This window comes from Chrysemys picta, chromosome 13 (assembly GCF_011386835.1).
Source record: "Chrysemys picta bellii isolate R12L10 chromosome 13, ASM1138683v2, whole genome shotgun sequence".
Taxonomy (NCBI): domain Eukaryota; kingdom Metazoa; phylum Chordata; order Testudines; family Emydidae; genus Chrysemys; species Chrysemys picta.
Window position 1 is genome coordinate 334,514 of NC_088803.1, and position 27,142 is coordinate 361,655.

The 27,142-nt window shown below is 49.6% G+C and overlaps 1 protein-coding gene and 1 gene segment (V, D, J or C); both read left to right on the plus strand.

The window, feature by feature from the left end:
• Nucleotides 1-511: 511 nt before the first annotated feature.
• LOC112060925 (olfactory receptor 10S1-like) lies at nt 512-1,961 on the plus strand. The gene has a single exon (XM_024113123.3). It carries the CDS (start codon nt 984-986, stop codon nt 1,959-1,961), a length of 978 nt encoding a protein of 325 aa, XP_023968891.1. The 5' UTR covers nt 512-983.
• A 14,306-nt stretch (nt 1,962-16,267) lies between these two features.
• On the plus strand, nt 16,268-17,122 carry LOC101946017 (T cell receptor alpha variable 39-like). The segment is given in 2 exon segments: nt 16,268-16,325; nt 16,827-17,122. Coding segments are annotated over 2 exon segments (354 nt in total).
• Nucleotides 17,123-27,142: the final 10,020 nt, after the last annotated feature.

Consider the following 27,142-nt stretch of genomic DNA (forward strand, 5'->3'; position numbering starts at 1 on the left):
AGCGGAAATCGTGCAATAGACATAGGGGCCAACAGTCAGCTTCCAGCATCGCTCAGTGGTTTGTAACACTCGGCATCTCTGCACCCCACCTCCCCTGAATTCAACAGGCTGGGGACGGGTGACAAGAGAAGAACCAAGATAGATAGATAGATGATGTGCAAGAGACAGCAAGATGGGCTTGTATGAGGATAGATAGATAGATAGATAGATAGATAGATAGATAGATAGATAGATAGATAGATAGATAGATAGTGGGGGTGGATGGGGATAGATAGATAGATAGATAGATAGATAGATAGATAGATAGATAGATAGATAGATAGATAGATAGATGGGGTGGATGGGGATAGAGAGATAGATAGATAGATAGATAGATAGATAGATAGATAGATAGATAGATAGATAGATAGATAGATAGATAGAGGGGGCGGATGGGGATAGATAGATAGATAGATAGATAGATAGATAGATAGATAGATAGATAGTGGGGGTGGATGGGGATAGATAGATAGATAGATAGATAGATAGATAGATAGATAGATAGATAGATAGATAGATAGAGTGGGTGGATGGGGATAGATAGATAATCTAACTATATTGGTTGGTCAGAAGGGGACAGACTGATAATCAAACTATCTGTCTACACTAGCAGGACATTGTTCACAATTGATGTGAGAGGAGGCAAGATGAGAGGAAGGATGGTCCAGCGGTTAAGTCATTAGCTGTGGATTTGAGAAACCTGAGTTCAACTCTCCTGCTCTGACACAGGGTTCCTGTTTGTCTATGAGCTTTTCTGTGCCTCCAATCACTGGCTGTAAAAACGGGGAAGCTAATTCCCTCCCTCGGAGGGGTGTTGTGAAGATAAATACATTTAAAAATCTGAGGTGCTGAGATGCAACAGTCATGGGGTCTAGATAGATACCGGAGGAGATGCATAATTCACTCTGTTCTAGCTGTTGTTGCTCTGCATAGGGGCGGAGCAGATGGAGCCAGGAAACCAAACGCCGGTGACAGAATTCATCCTGGAGGGATTCCCGAACACCAGGGAGATTTCCTCTCTCTTCTTCCTCCTCTTCCTCCTCCTCTACTTGCTCACCCTGCTGGGCAACGCCCTCACCCTGCTGACTGTGCTCTGCGATGCCCGACTCCACGCCCTGCCCATGTACTGCTTCCTCGGCCACCTCTCCTTCCTTGACGCCTGCCTCTCCTCCGTCACCCTGCCCAAGATCCTGGCTGGCTTGGCGGGGCCCAGCGGCAGGACCATCTCCTTCGGCGGCTGCGTGGTGCAGCTCTACGCCTTCCATTTCCTGGCCAGCACCGAGTGCTTCCTCTACACGGTGATGGCCTACGACCGCTTCCTGGCCATCTGCCACCCCCTGCGTTACAGCGTGGTGATGAGCAGAAGGGCCTGCGTGGGGCTGGCAGCCGGCACCTGGCTCACCGGCTCGCTCCATGCCACGATCCACACCACTCTGACCTTCCGCCTGCCCTACTGTGGCCCCAACCGGGTGGAATACTTCATCTGCGACATCCCCGCCATGCTGAAGCTGGCCTGCGCCGACACGGCCGCCAACCGAGCCGTCATTCTGGCCAACATCGGGACGGTGTCAGCTGGCTGCTTCCTGCTGATCAGCGTTTCCTACGCCTACATCGCGTCTGCCATCCTGAAGATCCGCACAGCCCAGGGGAGGCTGCGGGCCTTCTCCACCTGCAGCGCCCACCTCAGCCTGGTGCTGCTGTTCTATGCCCCACTGCTGTTTGTATACGTGCGCTCCTATTCGAGTCACACATCCGACGGGGCAGTGGCCATGTTCTACATCATGTTCACCTCCCTTTTGAATCCTTTCATATACGTGCTGAGGAACAAGGAGATGAAAAAGGCCCTGAGGCGACTGGCTTATGGACAAGCGCTGTCCCTGAAGCTGAAACTTTCAAAGAATCCTGAGAGAGATAAACGCTGAATTTCCATAGGGTGTCCAATTCCTTTAGCCACCTTTGAGAATTCCAGCTGAGTGTCTGTTTATCGGAGCGAGACAAGGTGGGCGAGCAAGGTAATATCTTATCCTGGAGCAACATCTGTTGGTGCAGGGGACAACAAGCCTTTGACTTCTGAGTTTCACAGTCTCACAGAGCTGTTCCTCAGCTCTGAAGAAGGTAACCAGAGTGTCACAGCTAAAGATCAGGAAGGGATGGATTGTTAAGCATAAGGGGTCACACATGCAGGACACCACTTAAAATGCAATGTTGGGCAATTAACGTCTCTGCAGTTGTAGGACAAACCAGGGTTAGCAGACAACAGAGTTTTACAAATTGTTGTCATGAGCCATATAACCAGTGTCTCTAAGTCCCTGGTTTTTAGTGTCCAGCAGCGTTATGAATTGGGGTTCCCAAGTTGTACAGGTCTCCTTTGAGGATGAGGCCTGATAGATCAGACATGGAGCTAACAGGATTTTATGGCAAATCAAGGGTAAGGGTTGCACTGTGGAAGGAAGGTGCATTCCCTCAGAACATGAGTGTACAGCATGAAAGGGGCAACACAAAATCCTACAGAGACTCCAAGGAGGAGCCACAAGGAGTTGTGCTGCACTTTGGAAGCAGAAACCAACCCGGCACCAAGAAAGATCAGTGAATATAAGAAATGGAGCTTAACCATTATCACACTTATCCAAGTGTTCTGTTTATCTGCAGTGTAAAGTAAATGTGATTAGGAAGTAAAAACCTGTATGGAAGTGATTTGTAAATGGAAAAAGAATATTTGTATTAAAATGAAGCAATTATATAAAAGATTGAAATGCCCTAGATTGGAAACAAATCCAACTAATGGTTTGGAGTTAAATCTATTGAGAAAATGTTGTTTAATAATGTATAGTTTATGAATGTGCGAACTGTTATTGAATTCCACCTATCTGCAGTCACTAGGGTTTGGTTAAAAATGGTTAAAAAACACAACTGAAAGTACTTTATGGACAAAAAAGTAAATTTTTAAAATGCATAAGGCTGCCACAGTGAGACAGCAATGAAACTGGAGGGAGTGTGACATGGGAAACTGGTACGTCAGTCACTCTGAAACCAAGCTGACAGAGATGCTGTGGGAACATGACCGAGCATTTCAACAGAAGCTAGCAGCAGACATACCGTATCCATTACATGAGCAAGGGTTCTAACTGTATTTTGAAAGTCAACAAAGAAAGAATTTAGTAAGAGTTTTTAACTGTTTTCTATGTATGATGTTGTAAATGTGTTTTTAATGTATAAGTTAAAGTTAATTTCCTATCATGAAAGGTAAAAAGCAAAGCCAATGATGCTCAGTAAATGGGAAATATATGCTATGTAAAGTAAAAGAGGCCTTAAGTGGCATAGAACAAAGAAGCTCTGCCCTCTTTTATCACCCCAGAAAAGATAAAGGGAGGTAATACTAACTGGCACAGGGTCAGAAAATTAACAAGGGTCCAATGCCATGAAGTTCAATGTGGAAAGCGCTACAGCTCTTACGGTTTGGAAGAAGTTTGCTTTCCCTCCCCCAATAGTGTTACAAGACAATGCAAGGTCTGGAAAGTCCCAGACTCGTGCATCTGTTTGTCCCTGGGGGATGGTTACAAGTGCAGGTGGAATGAGTTGCCGGCATGTGGGTTCACTTTAGGGGAACAGGCTCCAAATTGCACAGTGTGGTTGAGACACTGGGATGTTGGTAAGTAAAAACTGCCTATGCTGGTGATAATGAGTATTATGTGATGGCTGAAGAGAATCGTGTCTGGTATGGACCAGGGAATGCTATTCCAGTTGGCCCGGGTTCTGTTCCACTCCTCAATTTCCTGGGGTGATACATGGAAAGACTTTTATATTTTGTACCAGCTTTTCATACTGTCATTAAAATAAAAGCAAAGTTAAAATCACCAAAGGATGCTTTAAAAGCAAAGCAAGCTTATAAAGTGGAATTGCCCCCTAGTGGGTTGTCCCAGAGGAGGTGAACTTGCACTCTGGGGTTTGTACTTAAAGCTAATATTGATGGTGGTTCAAATAAGTACAGCTTCTGTGGTCTTGAGTTTGTGTTGCTGGGTAAACTTGAAAAAGAAAGCCCAGAAAGGGAGGAAGATGATGCAGCTGAAACGACTGCTAATATAAAAGAGAAAGACAGAAGCAGGGACATGTAGCTGAGGCCTGGCCAGACATGAGTCATTAACACATGGAGGCAGGTCTCATTTCTTGTAGGATAGAATTAGGGAGGTAAACAGATCATTAAACAGAATGTCTGTGCTAAATAAAATAAGTAAGTTTCTGAGCCAGCTAAGATAAGAGGGAGAACACCCAAGGATGCCCATTTACTACAAACAAGATAACAGTGGACAAGATAAGTTAGGAATGTAGAGATGAGGTAAGGAGTTGGTTGAGTGTGGACAATGCTTGGACAGAGCATGCAGCAAAGTAACCAAGCCAACCCCAAAACGTGTGCTGCAATGTATAGTACATGCAATGTAATGTGTGTGTATATAATCAAAAACAACAAGGAGTCTGGTGGCACCTTAAAGACTAACAGATTTATTTGGGCATAAGCTTTCATGAGTAAAAACCTCACTTCTTCGGATGCATCTCACGAAAGCTTATGCCCAAATAAATCTGTTAGTCTTTAAGGTGCCACCAGACTCCTTGTTGTTTTTGTAGATACAGACTAACACGGCTACCCCCTGATACTTGTGTATATATCATGTATTTAAAGGAAGATGCTGGCTGTCTAACTTTGGATGTGTGGTATGTCACCCCCTACACTTGAGTCGGATCAACTCAATGTAGCTTTGCTGTATGCCAAATAACGGGACCTGAGTGATGAGCTCTGCAGTAGAAGTGGGTTTTTGGATCACAGAGAGCTGGATGAAGTGTCAAGCTCTTCTGGATCAGCTGAGTGGAAAAGGTCTTGGAGGGAATCCCAACAAGCAGAATCACTGGGTTTATGGCTCATTACAATTGGATGTAACATACTGTGGTGCCTTCCTTTGTGCTATGCCTGCAGAGGTGTTAGGTGACCATTTCACTTCAAGCGGTCTCCAGCCACGAGTGTGAACCCCTGATGAGAGAGTGTCTCATACAACATCTGAACCTGGAGAGAAGTGATAGACTGAGCATTTTAATTATTGCTGCAGCTGCCCGTGTTACCTTCCTTACGGCTTTATTCTCAGGGCCCAAGCATCATTTTCTCGGGCCCAGTACAAACATGTAACATACACATGTACATACACATACCGCAATCCTTCACCCATACATACAATCTCACGAGCACGACTCTCTCCTGCGCCTTGTGAACCTTCTGAAGGGGGTGGTGCGAATCGTGCTGCTACTCGACGACCTTCACGCATTAGATGGGAGTCCCATGATGCATGTTCTGGCAGCTTTTCTTTGTCATCAATTGCCAGTGCCACAGACACAGTCTCTAGATTGAAATCATTCTCGTCTTATTTTGTTCATTTTGCTTCCCTAGTTACTATGTTGCCTGACTGCAGAAAGGCCTTGTCTGATTTGAAAATCTGGAGGCTAGTTCCCTTTCTTTTACCTCCTTACGTTTCTGGCTGCCTGATTTGTATTTAGAGCCACCACCAGACATGGCAGTATGGGGTGTGTGTAGGGTGACCAGGTAGCAACTGTGAAAAAACGGCACTGGGGTGGGGGTAATAGGTGTCTATATAAGAATAAGTCCCAAAAAAAGGGACTGTCCCTTTAAAATCGGGACATCTGGTCACCCTCAGTGTGTGTGACTGTGAGTGAATTAGACACTTACTCACAGATATTTTGGGCCTGTAAATCCTACCAGAAGAAGCAGCAGCTTCTGGCTCCCACTGTCTTATGGTGCTTTCCCCCCCACCCCCCCAGCTGTCCCTCCCTCCTGCCTATGCACAAGGAACTGTGGGACTGGTAGTTCTTATCTTGATAGACCATGTCACACAGAGGAGCACAAGTCTCTGTTTCTCAGTCTCAAACTACATGTCCTAGTTTAACGGCACAAGCACGTTCTCTATTCTAGAGAAGGGCATGAGGCCCAGCAACTCACTGTTCAGAATGTGGCTTGAGGGTGCTTCTGATTAGCTCCAGCAAATCTCACAAGATCTGGACAATAGATACAAGGAAATAAGTTTCTATAAATATCCTTGGGCATGGTCTACAATTTAGCCGCAAAAAGAACAGGAGTACTTGTGGCACCTTAGAGACTAGCACATTTATTAGAGCATAAGCTTTCGTGGGATACAGCCCACTTCTTCGGATGCATACAGACTGTAGTCCACGAAAGCTTATGCTCTAATAAATGTGTTAGTCTCTAAGGTGCCACAAGTACTCCTGTTCTTTTTGCGGATACAGACTAACACGGCTGCTACTCTGAAACCTGTCAATTTAGCCTCAATTTCCTCATGGTAATGGGGATTGCAGCCTAGGCTGGGGCCCCCAGGGCCTCTGGGCCCTGGTAAAGTCTACCCTTCCCTCCCCCCCTCCCCGCCATGTGAGGACCCTGTTTATACTGAAAGGTTTCAGAGTAGCAGCCGTGTTAGTCTGTATCCGCAAAAAGAAGAACAGGAGGACTTGTGGCACCTTAGAGACTAACAAATTTATTAGAGCATAAGCTTTCGTGGACTACAGCCCACTTCTTCGGATGCATATAGAATGGAACATATATTGAGGAGATATATATACACACATACAGAGAGCATAAACAGGTGGGAGTTGTCTTACCACCTCTGAGAGGCCAATTAATTAAGAGAAAAAAACTTTTGAAGTGATAATCAAGCTAGCCCAGTACAGACAGACAGTTAGATAACAAGTGTGAGAATACTTACAAGGGGAGATAGATTCAATGTTTGTAATGGCTCAACCATTCCCAGTCCTTATTCAAACCGGAGTTGATTGTGTCTAGTTTGCATATCAATTCTAGCTCAGCAGTTTCTCGTTGGAGTCTGTTTTTGAAGTTTTTCTGTTGTAAGATAGCCACCCGCAGGTCTGTCACTGAATGACCAGACAGGTTAAAGTGTTCTCCCACTGGTTTTTGAGTATTTTGATTCCTGATGTCAGATTTGTGTCCATTAATTCTTTTGCGTAGAGACTGTCCGGTTTGGCCAATGTACATGGCAGAGGGGCATTGCTGGCACATGATGGCATATATCACATTGGTAGATGTGCAGGTGAACGAGCCCCTGATGGTATGGCTGATGTGATTAGGTCCTATGATGATGTCACTGGAATAGATATGTGGACAGAGTTGACATCGGGGTTTGTTACAAGGATAGGTTCCTGGGTTAGTGGTTTTGTTCAGTGATGTGTGGTTGCTGGTGAGTATTTGCTTTAGGTTGGGGGGTTGTCTGTAAGCGAGGACAGGTCTGTCTCCCAAGATCTGTGAGAGTAAAGGATCATCTTTCAGGATAGGTTGTAGATCTCTGATGATGCGCTGGAGAGGTTTTAGTTGGGGGCTGAAGGTGACAGCTAGTGATGTTCTGTTATTTTCTTTGTTGGGCCTGTCTTGTAGGAGGTGACTTCTGGGTACTCGTCTGGCTCTGTCAATCTGTTTTTTCACTTCAGCAGGTGGGTATTGTAGTTTTAAGAATGCTTGATAGAGATCTTGTAGGTGCTTGTCTCTATCCGAGGGATTGGAGCAAATGCGGTTATATCTTAGAGTTTGGCTGTAGACAATGGATCGTGTGGTGTGTCCTGGATGGAAGCTGGAGGCATGTAGGTAAGTGTAGCGGTCAGTAGGTTTCCGGTATAGGGTGGTATTTATGTGACCATCGCTTATTAGCACAGTAGTGTCCAGGAAATGGACCGCTTGTGTGGATTGATCTAGGCTGAGGTTGATGGTGGGATGGAAATTATTGAAATCATGGTGAAATTCCTCAAGGGCTTCTTTTCCATGGGTCCAGATGATGAAGATGTCATCAATGTAGCGCAAGTAGAGTAGGGGCGTTAGGGGACGAGAGCTAAGGAAGCGTTGTTCTAAGTCAGCCATAAAAATGTTGGCATATTGTGGGGCCATGCGGGTACCCATAGCAGTGCCGCTGACTTGAAGGTATATATTGTCCCCAAATGTGAAATAGTTGTGGGTGAGGACAAAATCACAAAGTTCGGCCACCAGGTTAGCTGTGACATTATCAGGGATACTGTTCCTGATAGCTTGTAGTCCATCTTTGTGTGGAATATTGGTGTAGAGGGCTTCTACGTCCATAGTGGCCAGGATGGTGTTTTCTGGAAGATCACCGATGGATTGTCCAGCTTCCATCCAGGACACACCTACAAGATCTCTATCAAGCATTCTTAAAACTACAGTACCCACCTGCTGAAGTGAAAAAACAGATTGACAGAGCCAGACGAGTACCCAGAAGTCACCTCCTACAAGACAGGCCCAACAAAGAAAATAACAGAACACCACTAGCTGTCACCTTCAGCCCCCAACTAAAACCTCTCCAGCGCATCATCAGAGATCTACAACCTATCCTGAAAGATGATCCTTTACTCTCACAGATCTTGGGAGACAGACCTGTCCTCGCTTACAGACAACCCCCCAACCTAAAGCAAATACTCACCAGCAACCACACATCACTGAACAAAACCACTAACCCAGGAACCTATCCTTGTAACAAACCCCGATGTCAACTCTGTCCACATATCTATTCCAGTGACATCATCATAGGACCTAATCACATCAGCCATACCATCAGGGGCTCGTTCACCTGCACATCTACCAATGTGATATATGCCATCATGTGCCAGCAATGCCCCTCTGCCATGTACATTGGCCAAACCGGACAGTCTCTACGCAAAAGAATTAATGGACACAAATCTGACATCAGGAATCAAAATACTCAAAAACCAGTGGGAGAACACTTTAACCTGTCTGGTCATTCAGTGACAGACCTGCGGGTGGCTATCTTACAACAGAAAAACTTCAAAAACAGACTCCAACGAGAAACTGCTGAGCTAGAATTGATATGCAAACTAGACACAATCAACTCCGGTTTGAATAAGGACTGGGAATGGTTGAGCCATTACAAACATTGAATCTATCTCCCCTTGTAAGTATTCTCACACTTGTTATCTAACTGTCTGTCTGTACTGGGCTAGCTTGATTATCACTTCAAAAGTTTTTTTTCTCTTAATTAATTGGCCTCTCAGAGGTGGTAAGACAACTCCCACCTGTTTATGCTCTCTGTATGTGTGTATATATATCTCCTCAATATATGTTCCATTCTATATGCATCCGAAGAAGTGGGCTGTAGTCCACGAAAGCTTATGCTCTAATAAATTTGTTAGTCTCTAAGGTGCCACAAGTCCTCCTGTTCTTCTGTTTATACTATTACTTATCACCGCAGTATCTGAGCAACTTCCGTATAAAATCAATAGCAATAATAAAAGTCCAGATCACTGAAATCAATGGGAGGATCTGGGCCCATATCCTTTGTATTTAGCTGTGTGACACTCCAGACCTGGGAAACGCTCTGCTTAGCTCGAAAACTTGTCTCCTCCACCAACAGAAGTTGCCCCATGAAAAGTATTATCTTACCCACCTTGTCTCTCCCAGACCCTGGGACCCCCATGGCTACGACACTGCAAACAATATTGAATCTATTGATCAATCCATCCATCCTGTTCTGTATAACTCAGATGAAGAGTGTTGAAGCCTAGTTATAATAATGACTGCAGCACATTTTCCCCTTGTGGAAACCTGTCATATATTTATGCCGAGTGTTAATAAAGATCCTTTTTTTCAGTAGAAAGCCTGTGCAATACTTTAAACAGCACTTGCAGTTGTTGCCTGATCCTTTTAATGATAAATAATAATGGTACTGATTGCCAATCCTGAGGCCTTTTCATCCAAAGACTTCAGACAGCTTGAGAAATGTTTGCTAAATAACCCAGCTGTACGATGCCTCATTGGTGGCTCTAGAGTAGCCACTTCTGGGGTGGGATGCTGTGGCTGTTTTACAGTACACTCTAACAGTGCCTTACAGTAGAGGAAGAAAAGTCCTGTAGCCAGTTCAAACCAAAAATGTGAACTGAAGAAGCCAAAATGATACAAGCTAAGTCTGAGTTTGGGCTGGATACCAGGGCTAACTCTAAGGAAAAGCAACAAGGTCACTAGTAGTAAAGTGTTGGTGTCAAGTGTAACCCAAAAGAAGGAAATTCCCACTGCATTGCACCTCCTAGCACCACCTTGGGTCATTGGGGTCAGCACCAATTATGAGGGGAGAGCGCCCTCTACTGAACCTCCTACATTGCGCCCTGCAGCACAGCGCCCCCTAGTGCCCTCCTGGGGCTTTGGGGTCAGCACTGACTGAGGGGAGAGCGCCCCCTACTGAACCTCCCACCCTGCTCCCTGCAGCACAGCGCCCCCTAGTGCCCTCCTGGGGCTTTGGGGTCAGCACTGACTGTGAGGGGAGAGCGCCCCCTACTGAACCTCCCACCCTGCTCCCTGCAGCACAGCGCCCCCTAGTGCCCTCCTGGGGCTTTGGGGTCAGCACTGACTGTGAGGGGAGAGCGCCCCCTACTGAACCTCCCACCCTGCTCCCTGCAGCACAGCGCCCCCTAGTGCCCTCCTGGGGCTTTGGGGTCAGCACTGACTGTGAGGGGAGAGCGCCCCCTACTGAACCTCCCACCCTGCTCCCTGCAGCACAGCGCCCCCTAGTGCCCTCCTGGGGCTTTGGGGTCAGCACTGACTGTGAGGGGAGAGCGCCCCCTACTGAACCTCCCACCCTGCTCCCTGCAGCACTGTGCCAGACTAGGGCACCGGGGCCAGCCCCGACTCAGATCCGTTCCCCAGCACGGTCAGCACCAGGAGCAAGAAGGGAGTTCAGAGTCACTGCCCCATTTGACACTTGGCGTCTCTGACAAATGATACAACGGGGTTGGGAGCTGGCGCCCGATGTTGCAGTGTTTCCACTATTACATGCTGAGCCACTGCCAGATGCTTTTACAGAGCCAGTCGAACAGCCACTTTGCTTTAATGACCCTCAGAGTGGACTGGAGCCACTGCCCATCTGCCATTCCCAAATTCCCTGGATTGGGGGCAGATTGAAGCCGGCATCACTTAGTGAGGAAAGGCCTCCGTAGTGAGGCGGTGGGCTACCCCACAGCCCCGCTGAGGGCCGAACCTCCCCTACTACCAACGTGGGCGGAGCCACCGGGTCCGGCGCCCGCCCCTCCGAGGTCACGGCCCCGACCCGGAAGTATAAAAGCCCGCCTGCAGCGCTCAGTGGAGCCCAGGCCGGCGGAGAGAGCAGACGTCCCTGGCCGAGCTCCTGCTTGGGAAACAGCCGCAGGCCGCGAGCGGCCTGCTGAGTCACCGGGCCGGTCGAGCCTACCTCTCGCCTGGTACCCCGAGGAGGACTGGCCGAGCCTGCCCCGTGCCCGGTACCCCGAGGACGACTGGCCGAGCCTGCCCCGTGCCAGCTACCCCGAGGAGGAGCCGAGCCTGCCCCGGGCCAGCTACCCCGAGGAGGAGCCGAGCCTGCCCCGGGCCAGGTACCCGGAGGAGGACTGGCCGAGCCTGCCCCGGGCCAGCTACCCCGAGGAGGACTGGCCAAGCCTGCCCTGTGCCAGCTACCCCAAGGAGGACTGGCCAAGCCTGCCCTGTGCCAGCTACCCCGAGGAGGACTGGCCAAGCCTGCCCCGGGCCAGGTACCCCGAGGAGGACTGGCCGAGCCTGCCCCGTGCCCGCTACCCCGAGGAGGAGCCGAGCCTGCCCCGTGCCCGCTACCCCGAGGAGGAGCCGAGCCTGCCCTGTGCCAGCTACCCCGAGGAGGACTGGTCAAGCCTGCCCCGTGCCCGTTACCCCGAGGAGGAGTGGCCGAGCCTGCCCCGTGCCAGTTACCCCGAGGAGGAGCCGAGCCTGCCCTTCGCTACCTACCCAGAGGAGCCCATGCTGGTGGAGAGCACCGAGGACACTAAGACGGCCCAGGTACCCTACGAGGGGGAGTGTGGAAGTAGCCCGGGGGCAGCCGACCCCAGTCTGGCTGCTGCACTGCCAGAGCCGATGTCGGTGTGTTGCGGCCAGGATCCCCACTGACAGCAGTGAGTTCCCGTCGCTGCTAGGGCCCCGGGCTGGGACGCAGTGGAGTGGGAGGGCCTGCGTCCCCCCTGCCACCCACTCCTTGGGTGGCAGACTCCCCCTTTTTCCCCTGGCCTAGAGAGGCTGGGTGCCTGCCTGACTATTTGATTATTGCCCCACCCTGACCGAGGGCCTGGGCTGCTACAAACTCTGACCCAGCCCCTGCTTAAGGGCCTGGATATTTGCCTGACTGTGTGATTACTGCCCCGCCCTGATTGAGGGCTCGGGGCTCTTTTCTGACTGTAGCGAGGCGGTGGGCTACCCCACAGCCCCGCTGAGGGCCGAACCGCGGCCCAAAACTACTACAGCCTCATATCCTATTCCTAACCCCCTGAGCCAGGTAGTGCCCCGGACCTAGGGCCGGATCATAGCCAGCTGCCTCTAGAGCGGAGAAGCCCCGTTCCTCACCCCCCCCGAGCCAGCCAATCCTCCTGCTCCAGGCCTGGATTGGAGCTGGTGTCCTCAAGAGGGGGAAGTTCCCCGTATCCCATTTCCAGACCACCCACGAGCCATCTGGCTGTCACAGGGTTTTTAAGCATAATGTGCCATTCTGCTTGTCTTTAGCATCCATTTGTAAGTGATTGCTGCTGAGAAATTCTCCACGGACCCCAGGTCCATTTAGTCAGTAGGAGTAAATCAGCTGAATTCCACTGAACTCGACTGACCTCTGGCTGAGTTACACCCGGTGGGGATCTGACTTTAGATTTTTGCTTCTGCCTGCTGCATCCTAATTGTTCTCAAGGGACTTTGGGCCTTGCTAATCTCTCCCCTGGGCTTAGCTCTCCTCTGCACACAGCCGGGTTTTCTTGAGCTACAATTGCCACCTTTTCCAAACATACACTCGCTGTTTGCCAGCCTCTCACACTGCTGCTAACAAGCCCCATGGGGCATTAATTCAGAGCTCTCTCTAATGAACCCCGGGGATTGCACACCTTGAAAGCAGGTCGCAAAAGCAACAATTAAAAAGTCATCGCAGGGAGGAACTGCAGGATGTTTAACGAGCCGCAATGAGAACCAGAAGTTACATGGTAACATTTTGCCCTAGCAACAGGAAAACACTGCGCAGCTCGTTAAAGCCCTAGTTACAGCTCTGTGGCTTTCTCGGCTCTGTCTGCTTCACAGCCATCAGCGGGCCAGAGGCTCAGCGGGCGTAATTTGGCTACTTGAATTTACACCAGCTGGGCATCTGGCATCACTGAGTTTATCGCAGAGACACCAATTCACCCAGCTACCGATCTGGCCCATTGACTCCAGTGGAGCTATGACCGATTTACAGCAGCTGGTCATCTGGTCCCCTGTCTAGTCTGGGCTGTTAATTCTACCTTTTACGAAGACAAAACCGTCCTGCGAAGAAGGATAAAGTGTCTCACACAAAATAAGAACCTGACAGGAAGCAACAGCCTGTCCATTTTAACACTGCTGCAGCTACCCGGCTGGCCTTTCTTAGGGGTTTATGCTGTTACTTATCCTCATGGTCTCTGAGCGACTCCCATATAAAATCAACATCAATAATAAAAGCCCAAGTCCTGGCTGAGATCAATGGGAGTCAAGTGCCTAAATATCTTGGAGGATCTGAGCCAGAGTCCTGGGTGGACTTTGTGGCGTCTCTGGCCCGTCTCCTTTTTGGGGGTAAACACTCTGCTTGGGACGGGGTTGCTGAAGGCTGATCTAGGTGACACTAGATGAGAACAAGGATGCTGCTGATAGGAGCGAGGCTGCCCTCTGGAAAGCAGGAGGCTCACATCTTAGATCTCCCAGGCTCCGGCCCATTTGTTTTAACCACAGGGCTGCTATTAGCATCCCATCTGCTTTGGACAAAACTGAATCCCAGGATGAAATTCCTTCCCCCTAGGCTAGTGTTATACAATGAAGTATAGGGACTGGCGTCTTCTGAAACAGAGAGTTTAAGGCCAGAAGGGACTGTTAGATCATCTGGTCTGATCTCCTGCATATCACAGGCTGGAGAATTTCTCTCAGTAGCCCCTGTATTAATCTCAATAAATCGTGCATGGCTAAAACAACTTCCCAAAAAGCCTCCAGTCTGGGTCCAAAGACTTCAAGAGATGGAAAATCCACCACTTCCCTTGATTGTTGAGTCCAATAGATAATCACCCTCACTGTTAAAAAAAAGTATGTTTTATTTCTAGGCGTGGATGTGTGTGGATGGGGCAGGGGTCCCAGAGAGGCCGTCAGGGAACAGGAGGGGTTGGATGGGACAGGAGTCGGGGGGACAGATAGGAAGTGGGGGCTGGGCCACGAACCCCTCCCCTAACCAGCCCTACACCCTTTTGTACTCAGTCTTTGTTATTCTCTCTCTCACACACACTTCCCCTCTCATACTCAGGCAGGATTTAAGAGCTTGGCGTCACTTGGTATTTTACAAGCAAAGAACTGCGTTTACGCCAGTCCCATCTCTTCGTGGTCAGCTCCACTGAGCACAACAGAGACGCCTGCGGTTTGTAAAACTCCATCTGCTTCCTACTGGCTCATCTTTAGCCCTCCACTGTAAGTAGACTTCCAGCCAAACGCCCGCCCCTCCCTGGGCGTGACCTCCGTTGGCCTCTCTCGCCCTGTTTTCCCCACAGGGGCCCATGGCCCATATGCTGTCACTCAGTGAGGGAGAGTAGGTTCAGCTCCAGTTACCAGGGAGAGAGCAGAGCATGCATTGCTACCAGCAGTTCCCAGGCAGCTCCCCGCAGTTCATGATATTAAGGATCATGGGTGGCTCTGAACAGGGAGATTCCTTCACCAGGTCCTTGGACACCACTATCGTTCTCTCCGCTTCCCCAGCCTGGGCCCTCAGCTGTGTACTTGCACTAGTACAAAATCCACTGCAGCCTGTCAGGGAGGTGGGTATGTGTGAGCGTACGTGCAAAGACTTGTAGAGTCCTCGGGAGCTATGTGTGAAATGTTTTTACTATCTGCACTCACATGCCACCGAGATGAGTGTCAGGATAGACAGATAGTGCAGCAAGAGGGAGGGATGGACAAAGCAGCCGGCAGCGTGGCTAAATGGTTGCACAGACAGACGTGCAGCAGGAAATCTAGCTAGCTATTTAGACACTGGGTCAGGAAAGCATGGGAGCTTGATAATGAAGCATGAAGATTGCAGAGAACGAGAAGAGACATTTTCCTTCCTCCATATTCTAATAGCCAAACACTCAAATATAAGCTAGTTTTGAAGAAATCACTGTCATTCCCGACACAGCAGAAAACATCACTTCCTTGGGTATAAGTAGCCTGAGACACTTATACTTGCGGATTATTCATCTAGACACGTGAAATCTACTGAAGAACATAAGAACGGCCAGACTGGGTCAGACCAAAGGTCCATCTAGCCCAGTGTCCTGTCTCCGGACAGTGGCCAGTGCCAGGTGCCCCAGAGGGAATGAACAGAACTTGTAATCCCCGAGTGATCCATCCCCTGTTGCCCATTTCATGACCATACTTTCACTGGGGTTACATTTCAGGGGAGGGAAAAGGCCCATCCTCTTCAGCAGTTTGTGGCACCAATATAATATAGGCAATGCGGCTGCCTTTGGCTGTAGTCCCGGGGGCCAGTCAGGCCCAGCAGGGATGCACATTTCAAAGAGGCATAAAAGAGCTGAGCACCCAACTCCCTTAGTCCCCTTTGGGATCTCTGCCGAAGAGAGCCGGGGGAACCTGCTGTTGAGAATGGACGAGTCCGATGGGCACAACGAGTGAGATGTGAACAGGCTTGTTCCTGTACCCATGTCCCTCTGAATTCAGAGCAAAGAGTGTTTCTATTATCAAGGGGCAAATTTGAGGAGGGGGAGGGGCAGGTAACCTTCAGATTGTGAGCCAGATTTCAGCCCAATTTAAGCCAGGCCGACAGCCCGCGCCCATCCAAGGCCCTCTCCAAATTCCACCCATCACTCAAGCTGCCCCCACAGCCCCCGCTCCTCCCCACAACCCACCTGTGTCTAGAAGCCAGGCTCCGCCCACTCACAGCACCCACTTGCTCAGAGCAGTTCTACAAAGTGACTCCCTGGGACTCATTTCCTGGCTGTGTTAGGCCACCCGGAGCTGCTGCTGCGGGTACCAAAGAGGCTCCTAGTTCAGGAGGCGGAGCTGGTAAATTTGCCCCAGAGGGAGAAGTAAATCTACTGTGAGGGGAGTGAACCTTTTGTACTGAACGGGGAACACCCGGCTAGACAGCTTCTTCGCTGAGGGACAATGGGGAGACCCTGGCAGCTGTTCCCACGCCTGCTGCTACTGGTGGTGAACATTCCCTGTAAGTCTGGGGGCAGGAATAACGACAGAAGATGCTGAACGTGATGGTGGATTTAAGAGACGAGGACTAATTCCCTGACTTTCCCTTTGCTTTGCTAGCCAGGCACCGTTCTCTGTACTGGATGGGGATACAGGACTCCTGGGTTCAATCCCCAGCTCTGGCCTGCTGGATTTCCTTCCCCTTTCTGTGCCTCAGTTTCCCCTCCCACCCGTTGCTTAGCAATTTAATCTGTAAACTCTTTGGGGTAGGGGCTGTCTCTTATTGTCCCTTTGGGAACTTCACAGCCAGCAATAATCTAGGGCTAACCCCCTAAACCCAACCCCTAACCCCAGCTTATAGCAATCTAGGAATATAGCAATTTAGGAAAATAGCAGTGGTGGGCCAGATGCAAAGCCCCTGGAAATGAAGAGAAACTCCCCCGGGCTTTGCATCCGGCCAGTGTGTGAACGGGGAGCGGTGCCCTGATATCTATGGGGTGTGTCTTTTGCCTTCTGCCCACAGGGGGGAGCTGCCAGGCCGAGGTGCAGCAGAACCTGTCTGCGGTCACTTGGGAAGGGCAGAGCGGCAGCATCTCTTGCCACTACACGACGAGCACGTTCAGGAGTTTGCAGTGGTTCAGGCAGCTTCCCGGAGGCCAGCCTGCCTCCCTGCTGATTCTGGTGTCCGATGGGAAACAAACCAAAGAGCCGAACCTCACCGCGGAGCTGGACAAGGGGAAGCGGCTGAGCTCGCTGCACATCAGAGAATCACAGCTGGGAGACGCAGCCACCTACTTCTGCGCCGTGGCGACACGGTGACACAGGAGCACTGGCAGCCTGTGCAAAAACTCCCCAGCTGGAGGGTAACTGTCAGGCTGGCTGGCGGGACAACCCCACCTACTTCTTCCGCAGTGCATCTCTGAGCGTGCTTCGCCTTCCTTGACACGGTCAGCCCCCAGCACCCTGGTGAGGCAGGGCAGTGCAAGGATCCCCCTCGCACAGGTCCGGAGCTGAGACAGAGAGGCTGAGGAGGGAATGCACTTGGGGAAAGACACCTGAGGAAGTAAAAAGAAGAACAGGAGTACTTGTGGCACCTTAGAGACTAACAAATTTATTAGAGCATAAGCTTTCGTGGACTACAGCCCATTTCTTCGGATGCAGTGGCTCTCAACCTTTCCAGACTAGTGTTCCCCTTTCAGGAGTTGGATTTGTCTGGCGTACCCCCAAGTTTCACCTCACTTAAAAACTACTTGCTTACAAAAATAAGACATAAAACTACAGATGTGTCAGCCACACTGTTACTGAATGATTGCCGACTTTCTCATGTGCCCCTGGTTGAGAACCACTGATCTAAGGAGCCTGAAGGTTTGGAGGGAAGAAGGAAATGAAAAGATAAAATATAAAAACAAATGAACAGGGAGAAAAGAAAGAAAAAGAAGAAGAAAAAAGAGATGGGTGAATTTATAGATACATAGGGAGAGAGACAGACAGCCAGGCATTAGAAACAGAAATGGAGATACATAAGATACTCCTGTGGCACAAAATAGCCCCCTTTCTTGGGGGAGCATTAGACACTGAGGATTTAAAAACTACTTGTTTACAAAATCAGACCTAAAATACAGAAGTGTCCCAGTCATACTAGTACTGAACAAATATTGACTTTCTCATTTTTACCATATAATTGTAAAATAAATCAACTGGAATATAAATATTGTACCTACATTTCAATGTATAGTATATAGAGCAGTATAAAGAAGTCATTGTCTGATGAAATTTTAGTTTGTACCAACTTCGCTGGCGCTTTTTAGGTAGCATGTAGACAAGTAGCTAGGCAGGTAGCTAGATGAATTGATGTACCCCCAGGAAGACATCTGTGTGTCCCCAAGGGTAGGCACACTCCTGGTTGAGAACCCATGATCTAAGGAGCCTGAAGGTTTGGAGGGAGGAAGAAAACTAAAAGATAAAATATAAAAACAAATGCAAAGAAAGAAAGAAAGAAAAGTGATGGGTGGATTTATAGATACATAGGGAGAGAGAGAGACAGGCATAAGAAACAGAAATGGAGATACATTAGAAAGAACGATCACTGTGGCACAAAATAGCCCCCTTTCTTGGGGCAGCATTAGACACTGAGGATTAAACTGAGACTGACCGATTGCCACAGACTGCGCCTCTACAAGACAAGGCTGAGACAGCGGCAGAGTGTTTGTGCATAGCTGGCACTGCCCATTCTCATGATGCCCAGCTCTGGGGATCACCCCTTTGTCCAGGGGGAGGCAAGTCAGAGTGTTAAACCCGGCGAAAAGGGAACTATTTAACAACGACACAAAATATACCAACACCGACAACCACAGGGGGATTCACTTCAATGTGTACGTCTCTGGCCAGGAGGGGGCAGCATTTCTAACGAAGAGGATGGAGATTGAGGTTAATACAGTTGCACCTGTCTATTGTCTCTGTGCCCGGCAGAGGGCAGCTTTTCCCCTAAGACATCAGAGGCAAAGGGTTACTCCAGGGCATGGTTCTGTTTTTTTGAGACTAGGGGTTTGTCCCTGATTGGCTGGGCTCATTAATGTGTCTGATCTCTCCAGCAAAGAGGGCTGCAGACAGATTCTGCATCGCTGTCCTGGAGGCCGGGGAAAGCACCATCCCTTGGCCTCCGTGCGCTGAGGGGTAACCCGGAGCAGCAATGGAGAGGCAGCTGACAGCCTTGTCAGTGATACTGTCCATTCAGTTCTACTGTAAGTCTAGGGGGAGTTTGTCTGTCTAGATTGTGAGCTCATCAGGGCGGGGGCTTTTCCCCACTGTGTCTGTGCAGTGCCCGGCGTAACAGGGATCTCAGTTCCTGGGGGTCTCTGCAGCGCCGGCACAACGCCCCTCCCCCAGCTCAGTTCAGTTCTGTTGTAGGGTTGTGGAGGTTTTGTCTGTTGAGCTCTGGGGGACAGGAATTGTCTTTTATTCTGTGTCTCTACAGCGCCTGGCACAAGGGGCTCTGATCTCGGCCGGGTCTCCAGGTGCTATAATAATAACTCATGGAGTTTAAAGCCGGTAAGGATCTAATCTGACTTCCTGTGCACTGAACAGGTCACAGAGTTGCACTGAGTTACTCCACTATTGAGATAATAATAATGTGGGGATGAGGAAGGTCTGTTGCTTCAGCCACTAGACGTGAGCTCATTTCCTGGCTCCGCCAGAGACCTGACCTTGGGCAAGTGATTTAGGCTTGGATTTTGGAAGGAGACCAACAGAGTCAGGTGTCCGAATCCCATTGAAACTGCAATATGCGTTGAGTTCCTGGCTCCTGTGGAAACCCCCTCCCTGACCGCTCGGTGCCTCACTTCCCCGGAGCAGTTCTAGTCCCTGACGACCCAAGAGGCCTCTCCATTCTCCAGGAGATACTGTGCTGAATATCACAAGAATGGAGCCGGCACTCAGCTGCTGCTTATCAGGCTAGGTGCGTTGACTTTGATGGAGCCACACAGGTTTACACCAAGACCCAGAATATTAAGAGATTCTGATTTATTTTGGCTGAAGAAGAAACAGTGATAAGGAGCAACCACTGGGGAAGACGAGGGGCTGATGAGAACCGAACAAGCTCATCTGTTGCTTCTCCATTTGCCTTTGTCTACAGGGGTGAGCTGCCAAATTAAAGTGGATCAGAGTCCTCCATCTCTGACCAGATCCGAAGGGGAGATCTCCATTCTGACCTGCAGCTACTCAGGAACAGTGTCCAACGTACATTGGTACAGGCAGTTTCCTGGGGAAAGTCCTGCCTTGCTGCTGAGCCTGTATGAGGATGGGAATGTTACCCAGGGGCCAAATTTCATAGCCGAGCTCTTGAAAAGGGAGAGACGGAGCCATCTACACATCGACGGTTCTCAGCTCGTCGACTCAGCCGGCTATTTCTGCTCTGTGGAGACACAGTGAAACAAAGTGGCCACCCTCCTGTACAAAAACTGTAACTGCTCGGGGGCAGTGTTGCGCCTTGAAAGGAGTGTATTGGAGAGGAAAGTAATTGCATAGGTCTCTGCAGTGAGTCTGTATTTTGTCTGGGAGGGAAGGGCCTTGCTGCTGATAGGGCGAGAACAGAGGTGTCTTGCCTCTCAAGCAGGAGAAATGCAAATAGATTAAGAAAGCTCCAGGAGAGGATGGAGAAGCCTGCAGGTGATAAATACACGAGGAGCCAGGAACCCTTCTGTCACGGACTCACAGATCGGGCCCACTCTTGGTCCCGTGCGGTCCGTGGGGGGTGCCCCTTTTAGTGAGAAAGCCCTTCTCGGGGGTCCACTCTCTCTTGGGGTCAGGCCCCTCCACCTCCTGGAGCCGCACCTCTCGGAGCCCTAGCACACCTGTTTCTCGCTGGGGGCCCCCTCAGGGAGTCCACTCGCTCTGGACCCCCCGGGCCTCCACCCCCAAAGGGGTTGATGCCACCCTGTTCTCTAGACCGGAGTGACTCTCAGCCAGCATAAAACAGGAGAGTTTATTGAGAGTTGAACACAGCACAGGAAACTCTCAGGGCCTCAGGCCTGGCCTCCCTCAGCCCAGCACACCCCAGTCTCTCTGCATCCAGGTGGGCTCTGCCTGCTCCCCCTCTCCAGCCCAGATCCCCCCTGCTCCCAGCTGGGCATCTGAGATCACCGGCCCCAGGCCCTGCCTCTGTCCATTGTCTTCTCTCCAGGTAAACAGGGTCATAAACCGGGGCCTCCTCTCCTCGCTTCTGTCCTCTGGCTGGAACCGGCTGGTTAGGTCACTGGGTCCTCACTCTGCAGCCCATTGTCAGCCCACTGGCCAGAACCGGCTGCGTCTCCTCAGCTGGGCCTCCGGGTCACCAGGTCGCCAGGTCACCGGTCGCTGGGGTATCCATCCTCCCGGCCATCAGCTGGGTCCCCAAGTCCTCTCTCCGGTCCTCTGCAAAACACAATCCCTCTCCCCTCATCTCGTTAAACCAGTAATACCCAGGGAAACTGAGTCCCACCCCCTCCGCATGCAAATCATTGAAACTCCACAGAAAACAAGAAAACCCCCCACTTCGTCACACCTTCTAGGTCACGGGTCACAGAAATGAGGGGCAGCGCAAGGAAGAGGTGTCCTGGGGCCCTACCAGTGATCCTGGTCATTAGTCTTTACTGTAAGTCCCGCGGCTGTTTAAACCCCTTGATAATAACGGGAGCCAAGATTCTCAGGCGTGACGAGTGAGTCTGGGTGCCTCAGTTTCATAGATTTTAAGGCACAAGGGAACATTGAGATCATTTAGTTTGACGCCCTGCGCCCCAGGCAACTTCCCCAGTGATTCCTGGATTGGGCCCATGCTCTGTGCCGAGCTGGAGAAAGACATCCAGTCTTGATCTAAAGACTCCAAGCTGCAGAATCCACCCACTTCCTTAGGTAAGTTGCTCCAATGGCTAATCACCATTTCAGAGGTGGCACCTTATCTCTTGCCTGAATTTCTCTAGCTTCAGCCCCTCCATCGGCTCTTGTCATGCCTTTGTCTGCTATATTAAAGAGCCAGTTACTCAGAAATCTCCTTCCCACCTAGATGCAGAGAGACTGGGATAAAGTTACCTTTTAAGGATTATTACAAGAATGGCTTAAATCATTCCTGTAGTCACACGCTAGAGCATTGCCCAATAACTGATGTTCCCGAGCTGAAATCAGAAGTCACTAGTATTTGTTTCAGAGTAGCAGCTGTGTTAGTCTGTATCCGCAAAAAGAACAGGAGTATTTGTGGCACCTTAGAGACTAACAAATTTATTAGAGCATAAGCTTTCGTGGACTACAGCCCACTCTATATGCATCCGAAGAAGTGGGCTGTAGTCCACGAAAGCTTATGCTCTAATAAATTTGTTAGTCTCTAAAGTGCCACAAGTACTAGTATTTATATTACCCCAGTGCCCAGGAGCGCGAGCCATGAACCAGGACCCGACTGAGCCAGGCGCTGCCCAAACACGGGGCAGGAGATTCCCTTTCCCAGAGACCTTACAGGCTAATTAACCTAGACTACAGATCGCACTGAAATCCCATGCGCACGTCATTCTTGGTATCACAGTCCTAAAGTCACCTCAGATCATTCCTGTCGCTCTTTTCTGGCTGGCTGGGGACGCAGCCTCTGATAATCAGACTCTTTACCGTGTCTCGCGTTGGGCACCCAAGAATCATGAGTCACTTTTGTAAATCTTAACCCAGGGGAGGTGATGAATGCCAGAATAATGTGAAAATGATGCGTTCTTCTGTTCTCCTGGGATTCAGGGATGATGGAGGGACCTGATTCATTGATCATTCTGTTTATAAATATAAATTTCCTCTCCCACTAGGTGTAAGTTGCCAGGTTAATGTGGCACAGAGCCCGCTGTCCCTGAGCGGGTCTGAAGGACAGGACTCCAGCCTGACCTGCAGTTACTCCGGCATGTTGAGAAATGTGCAGTGGTACCGCCAGGCCCCAGGGGAAAGCCCCGCCCTCCTGGGGGTTTTGTACAAGGACAAGCGTGCCACGTGGGGGCTGAATCTCAGAGCTGAGCTCCGTACCACAGAGAAGCACAGCTACCTGAACATCACCGAGGTGCAGCTGCAAGACGCAGCCAGGGCTGGTGCAAGGAAGTTTCGTGCCATAAGCGAAACTTCCACCTTGCGCCCTCCCCCAGCCCTGCAGCAGCTCCCCGCCCCACCTCTGCCCTGAGGTGCCCCCCCGTGGAAGCTCTCCCCCCTGCCCTGAGGCGCCCCCCTGGGCAGCTCCCCGGGGAGCCATGCGGCAGCTCCCCACCCGAGCTCACCTCTGCTCCACCTCCTCCCTGAGCACCCCGCCCCTGCTCTAATTCTCCTCCCCTCCCAGGCTTGCGGCGCCAAACAGCTGATTGGCACCGCAAGCCTGGGAGGCGGGAGAAGTGGAGCGGCGACTGTGTGCTCGGGGAGGGGGCGTAGCAGAGAATGCTGTAAAAAAAAATTGGGGGCACCGCTTTTTGGTGCCCCCAAATCTTGCCGCCCTAGGCAACCGCCTACTTTGCCTTAATGGTAGCACCGGCCCTGGACACAGCCACCTACTTCTGTGCAGTGGAGGCACAGTGGCACAAAGGGCACCCCAGCCTGTGCAAAAACTGTAGGCTGGTATTGTCAAAGGTGCCTAAGAGTTGTGCACCTAACTCCTTGGGGTCCTTTGAAAATCCCAGCAGGAGGATCAAAGAGTACAATTTCCAAAAGTGCCTAAGTGGGTTAGGAGCCCCTTTTCAGAAAGGGCTTAGGGGCATGTTTGTAAAAGTATTTAGTTGCCTAAAGATGGAGATAGGTGCCTAGTGGGATTTTCAAAAGTGCTTAGGTGACTAAGTCCTGTTAATAAAGTTCCTACATGCTTTTGAAAATCCCGCTCAATGCTGATCTGCTTCTTTAGGTGCTTAAATACCTTTAAAACCAGGCCCTTAGCAACCTGAGCCTCTGATAGTCAATGGGATTTAGGATCCTAAATGATGTAGGTACTTTTGAAAATGTTACCCTAAGTGCAGAAGCAGTGGATAGATTGCACCCTGGGCTTTCCTCTGATCTCAGGAAGATCAGGAAATAAAGTTTTGCAGATCTTGGTCTGAAGCCTTGAAATTCCGGGGTGCGGTGGTGGTGGTGGTGGGGAATTGATCTTCGGAACCTCGCTGCCCAGTTTTTCTGCCTAGCTACAGTGCATAGCCGTTCTCCCTGCTGGTAGTGACGTATGCCGTGAGCACGGGTGGCACTAGGGAAACCAGATGCTGAGTGTAATAGCATTTATTTTAACCACTGGAATAAATTGCCAATGGAGGTTGTGGAATCTCCATCATTGGAGATTTTTAAGAGCAGGTTAGACAAACACCTGTCAGGGATGGTCTAGATGGTGCTTGGTCCTGCTATGAGTGCAAGGGACTGGACTAGATGACCTCTCAATGTTCCTCCAGTCCTATGATTCTATTCTATCTCTGGGGTTGTCCCCTATTATTCATGATAAGGAAAAATCATCAGCTCTAAGTAACGATGCAAGTTTCCATTGGAGCTATGTCTGATTTGCACCAGCTGGGGACCTGGCCCATTGACCTATCAATGGAGCTGTGGCCGATTGACACCAGCTCGGAGGTGGTTCGTAATCAGTAACATGAGATGATCCTTGGTTTCTGTAACATCTTAGATTTATTTTCTCTTTTGTACCCAGGGAGGAGCTGCCAAGTGGAGGTGCATCAGGACACGTCGGTGGTCACTTTGGAAGGGCAGAGCAGCAGGATCTCCTGCTGATACCAGGCTCTGGTCCTGTCCAGTTGCATTGGTTCAGACAGCCCCCAGGGCAGAGCCCTGCCTTCCTCCTGATGCTGTATCAGGATGAGAACACCACACAGGGAGGAATTTCACAGCACAGCTCTTTCCAGACAAGAAGCTGAGCTACCTGCATATCAGCAACAACTCCACGCTCGGAGATGCAGCCAGCTCCTTCTGTGCAGCGGAGACACAGTGACACAGCGCAGTTCCCAGGCGATGCAAAAGCTCTGCAGCTGGGCTCTAGCCACATTTATTAACAAGGGAGCTTGCAAACTTAGCAGCTGCTTCTCTACAGCCTCACCGGGATGTTAGCCTTCGTACTAGATGCCTGTGCTATGCAGGGGATCAGACCAAATGATCATAATGGTCCTCAAAAGTATATTTATTAGGGATTGCGGGAAAAAGCTCCCCATTTCACTAAACTCTCCTGTGATAAGTCGTAGCCCCCCCTGTTTTCCCCTGAAATAAAAGAAAACGAACACAACCTCCTCCAAGCAGAGCTGTGTGTGACCTGAAACAGGAGAAGATGTAGAAACTTCCTGAAGTTCCATGAAGAATTTGTGATGTGTAGTAGCAAGGAACTGAACCTGAGCTCCCAGTGCAAAGCTGTGGCACAAGAGGGCTAATGTGGTCCTTGGATGTATAAACAGGGGAGTAGTGAGTAGAAGTAGAGGCAATTTTACCTCTGTATACGGCATTGCTGACACCAATGCTGGAATACAGTGGCCACTTCTCAGATCCACATTTTAAAAGGATGTTGAAAATTTTGAGAAGGTGCCACAAGAGCCACAAAAATGATTCAAAAGCTGGAGAAAATGCCAAACAGTGCGAGACTTAAAGACTCAATCAGTTTAATCAAAAAGATTGAGCGATGATTTGTTTATGGAGTGTAAGAACCTTCCTGGGGAGAACATTCCTGGTTCTAAATGGGCTGTTTAATCTAGTGGAGAAAGGCACAACAGGAACCAATATGTCTGGAAGCTGAAGCCAGCCAAATTCAAATTAAGCATAAAAAAACCCCAAAACATTGAGGATGATTAACCACTGGCACAAACTACCAAGGGAAGTGGCAAATTCTCTATCTATTGATGCCTTCAACCCAAGATTGGCTGCCTTTCTTTGAAAGGGTTAGTAGCCTAATGCAGGGGTTCTCAAACTTGGTCTGTGGCTTGTTCAGGGTAAGACCCTGGTGGGCCGCGAGACGCTTTGTTTACCTGACCATCTGCAGGCACGGCCGCTTGCAACTCCCAGTGGCCACGGTTCACCGTTCCCGGTGAATGGGAGCTGCGGGAAGTGGTGGCCTGGCCTGCACTGCTTCCAGCAGCTCCCATTAGCCAGGAACAGCGAACCGCGGCCAGTGAAAGCTGTGAGCGGCCAAACCTGTGGACGCTCAGGTAAACAAAGTGTCTCGCGGCCCACCAGGGACTTACCCTGAACAAGCCACAGCCCAGGGTTGAGAACCCCTGGCCTAATGGATTGAGAGAAGATGTAGACATGGTATATCTGGATTTTAGTCAGGTCTTTGAGACAATCCCACATGTTTTTCTTATAAGCAAACTAGGGAAACCTCGTCTACATGAAACTACTATGAAGTGGGTGCAAAACTGGTTGAAAGACTATATTCAAAGAAAGAACAGGAGTACTTGTGGCACCTTAGAGACTAACAAATTTATTAGAGCATAAGCTTTCGTGGACTACAGCCGAAGAAGTGGGCTGTAGTCCACGAAAGCTTATGCTCTAATAAATTTCTTAGTCCCTAAGGTGCCACAAGTACTCCTGTTCTTTTTGTGGATACAGACTAACACGGCTGCTACTCTGAAACCTATATTCAAAGAGTAGTCATCAATGGTTTTCTGTCAGACTGGGAGGGCGTATCTAGTGGGGTCCCATGGGGGTCAGTCCTGGGTCCAGTCATATTCAATATTTTATTAATGACGTGGATAACGGAGTGGAGCATGTGCTTATAAAATTTGCAGATGATGCCATGCTGAAAGAGTTTGTAAGCGCTTTGGAGGACAGGCTTAAAATTCAAAATGACCGTGACAAATTAGAGATTGGTTTGAAATCAACAAGATGAAAGTCAATAAAGGAAGTGCAAAATACTTTGTTTAGGAAGGAAAATAATTGAATGCACAGCTACAAAATGGGGAATATCTACCTAGGCAGCTGCAGTGCTGAAAAAGATCTGGGACTTATTGGGGATCACAAGTTGAATATCAGCCAATAATGTGATGCAGTTATGAAAAAGGCGAATACAATTTTGGGGTGCATTAACAGAGTGTTATATGTAAGAGCTGGAAAGTGATTCCTGCTGTACTCAGCACTGGTGATGCCTCAGCTGGAGTACTATGTCCAGTTCCGGGTGCTGCACTTTTAGAAAGCTGAGGACAAATTGGAGAGAGTCCAGAGAAGAGCAACAAAAATGATAAGATTTAGAAAACCTGACCTATGAGGAAAAACGAATAAACTGGGTCTGGTTGGTCTTAAGACAAGAAGACTTGGGGGAGGGGGGGGGGAACGGACTTGATAACAGTCTTCAAATATGTGGGGCTGTTACAAAGAGGACGGTGATCATTG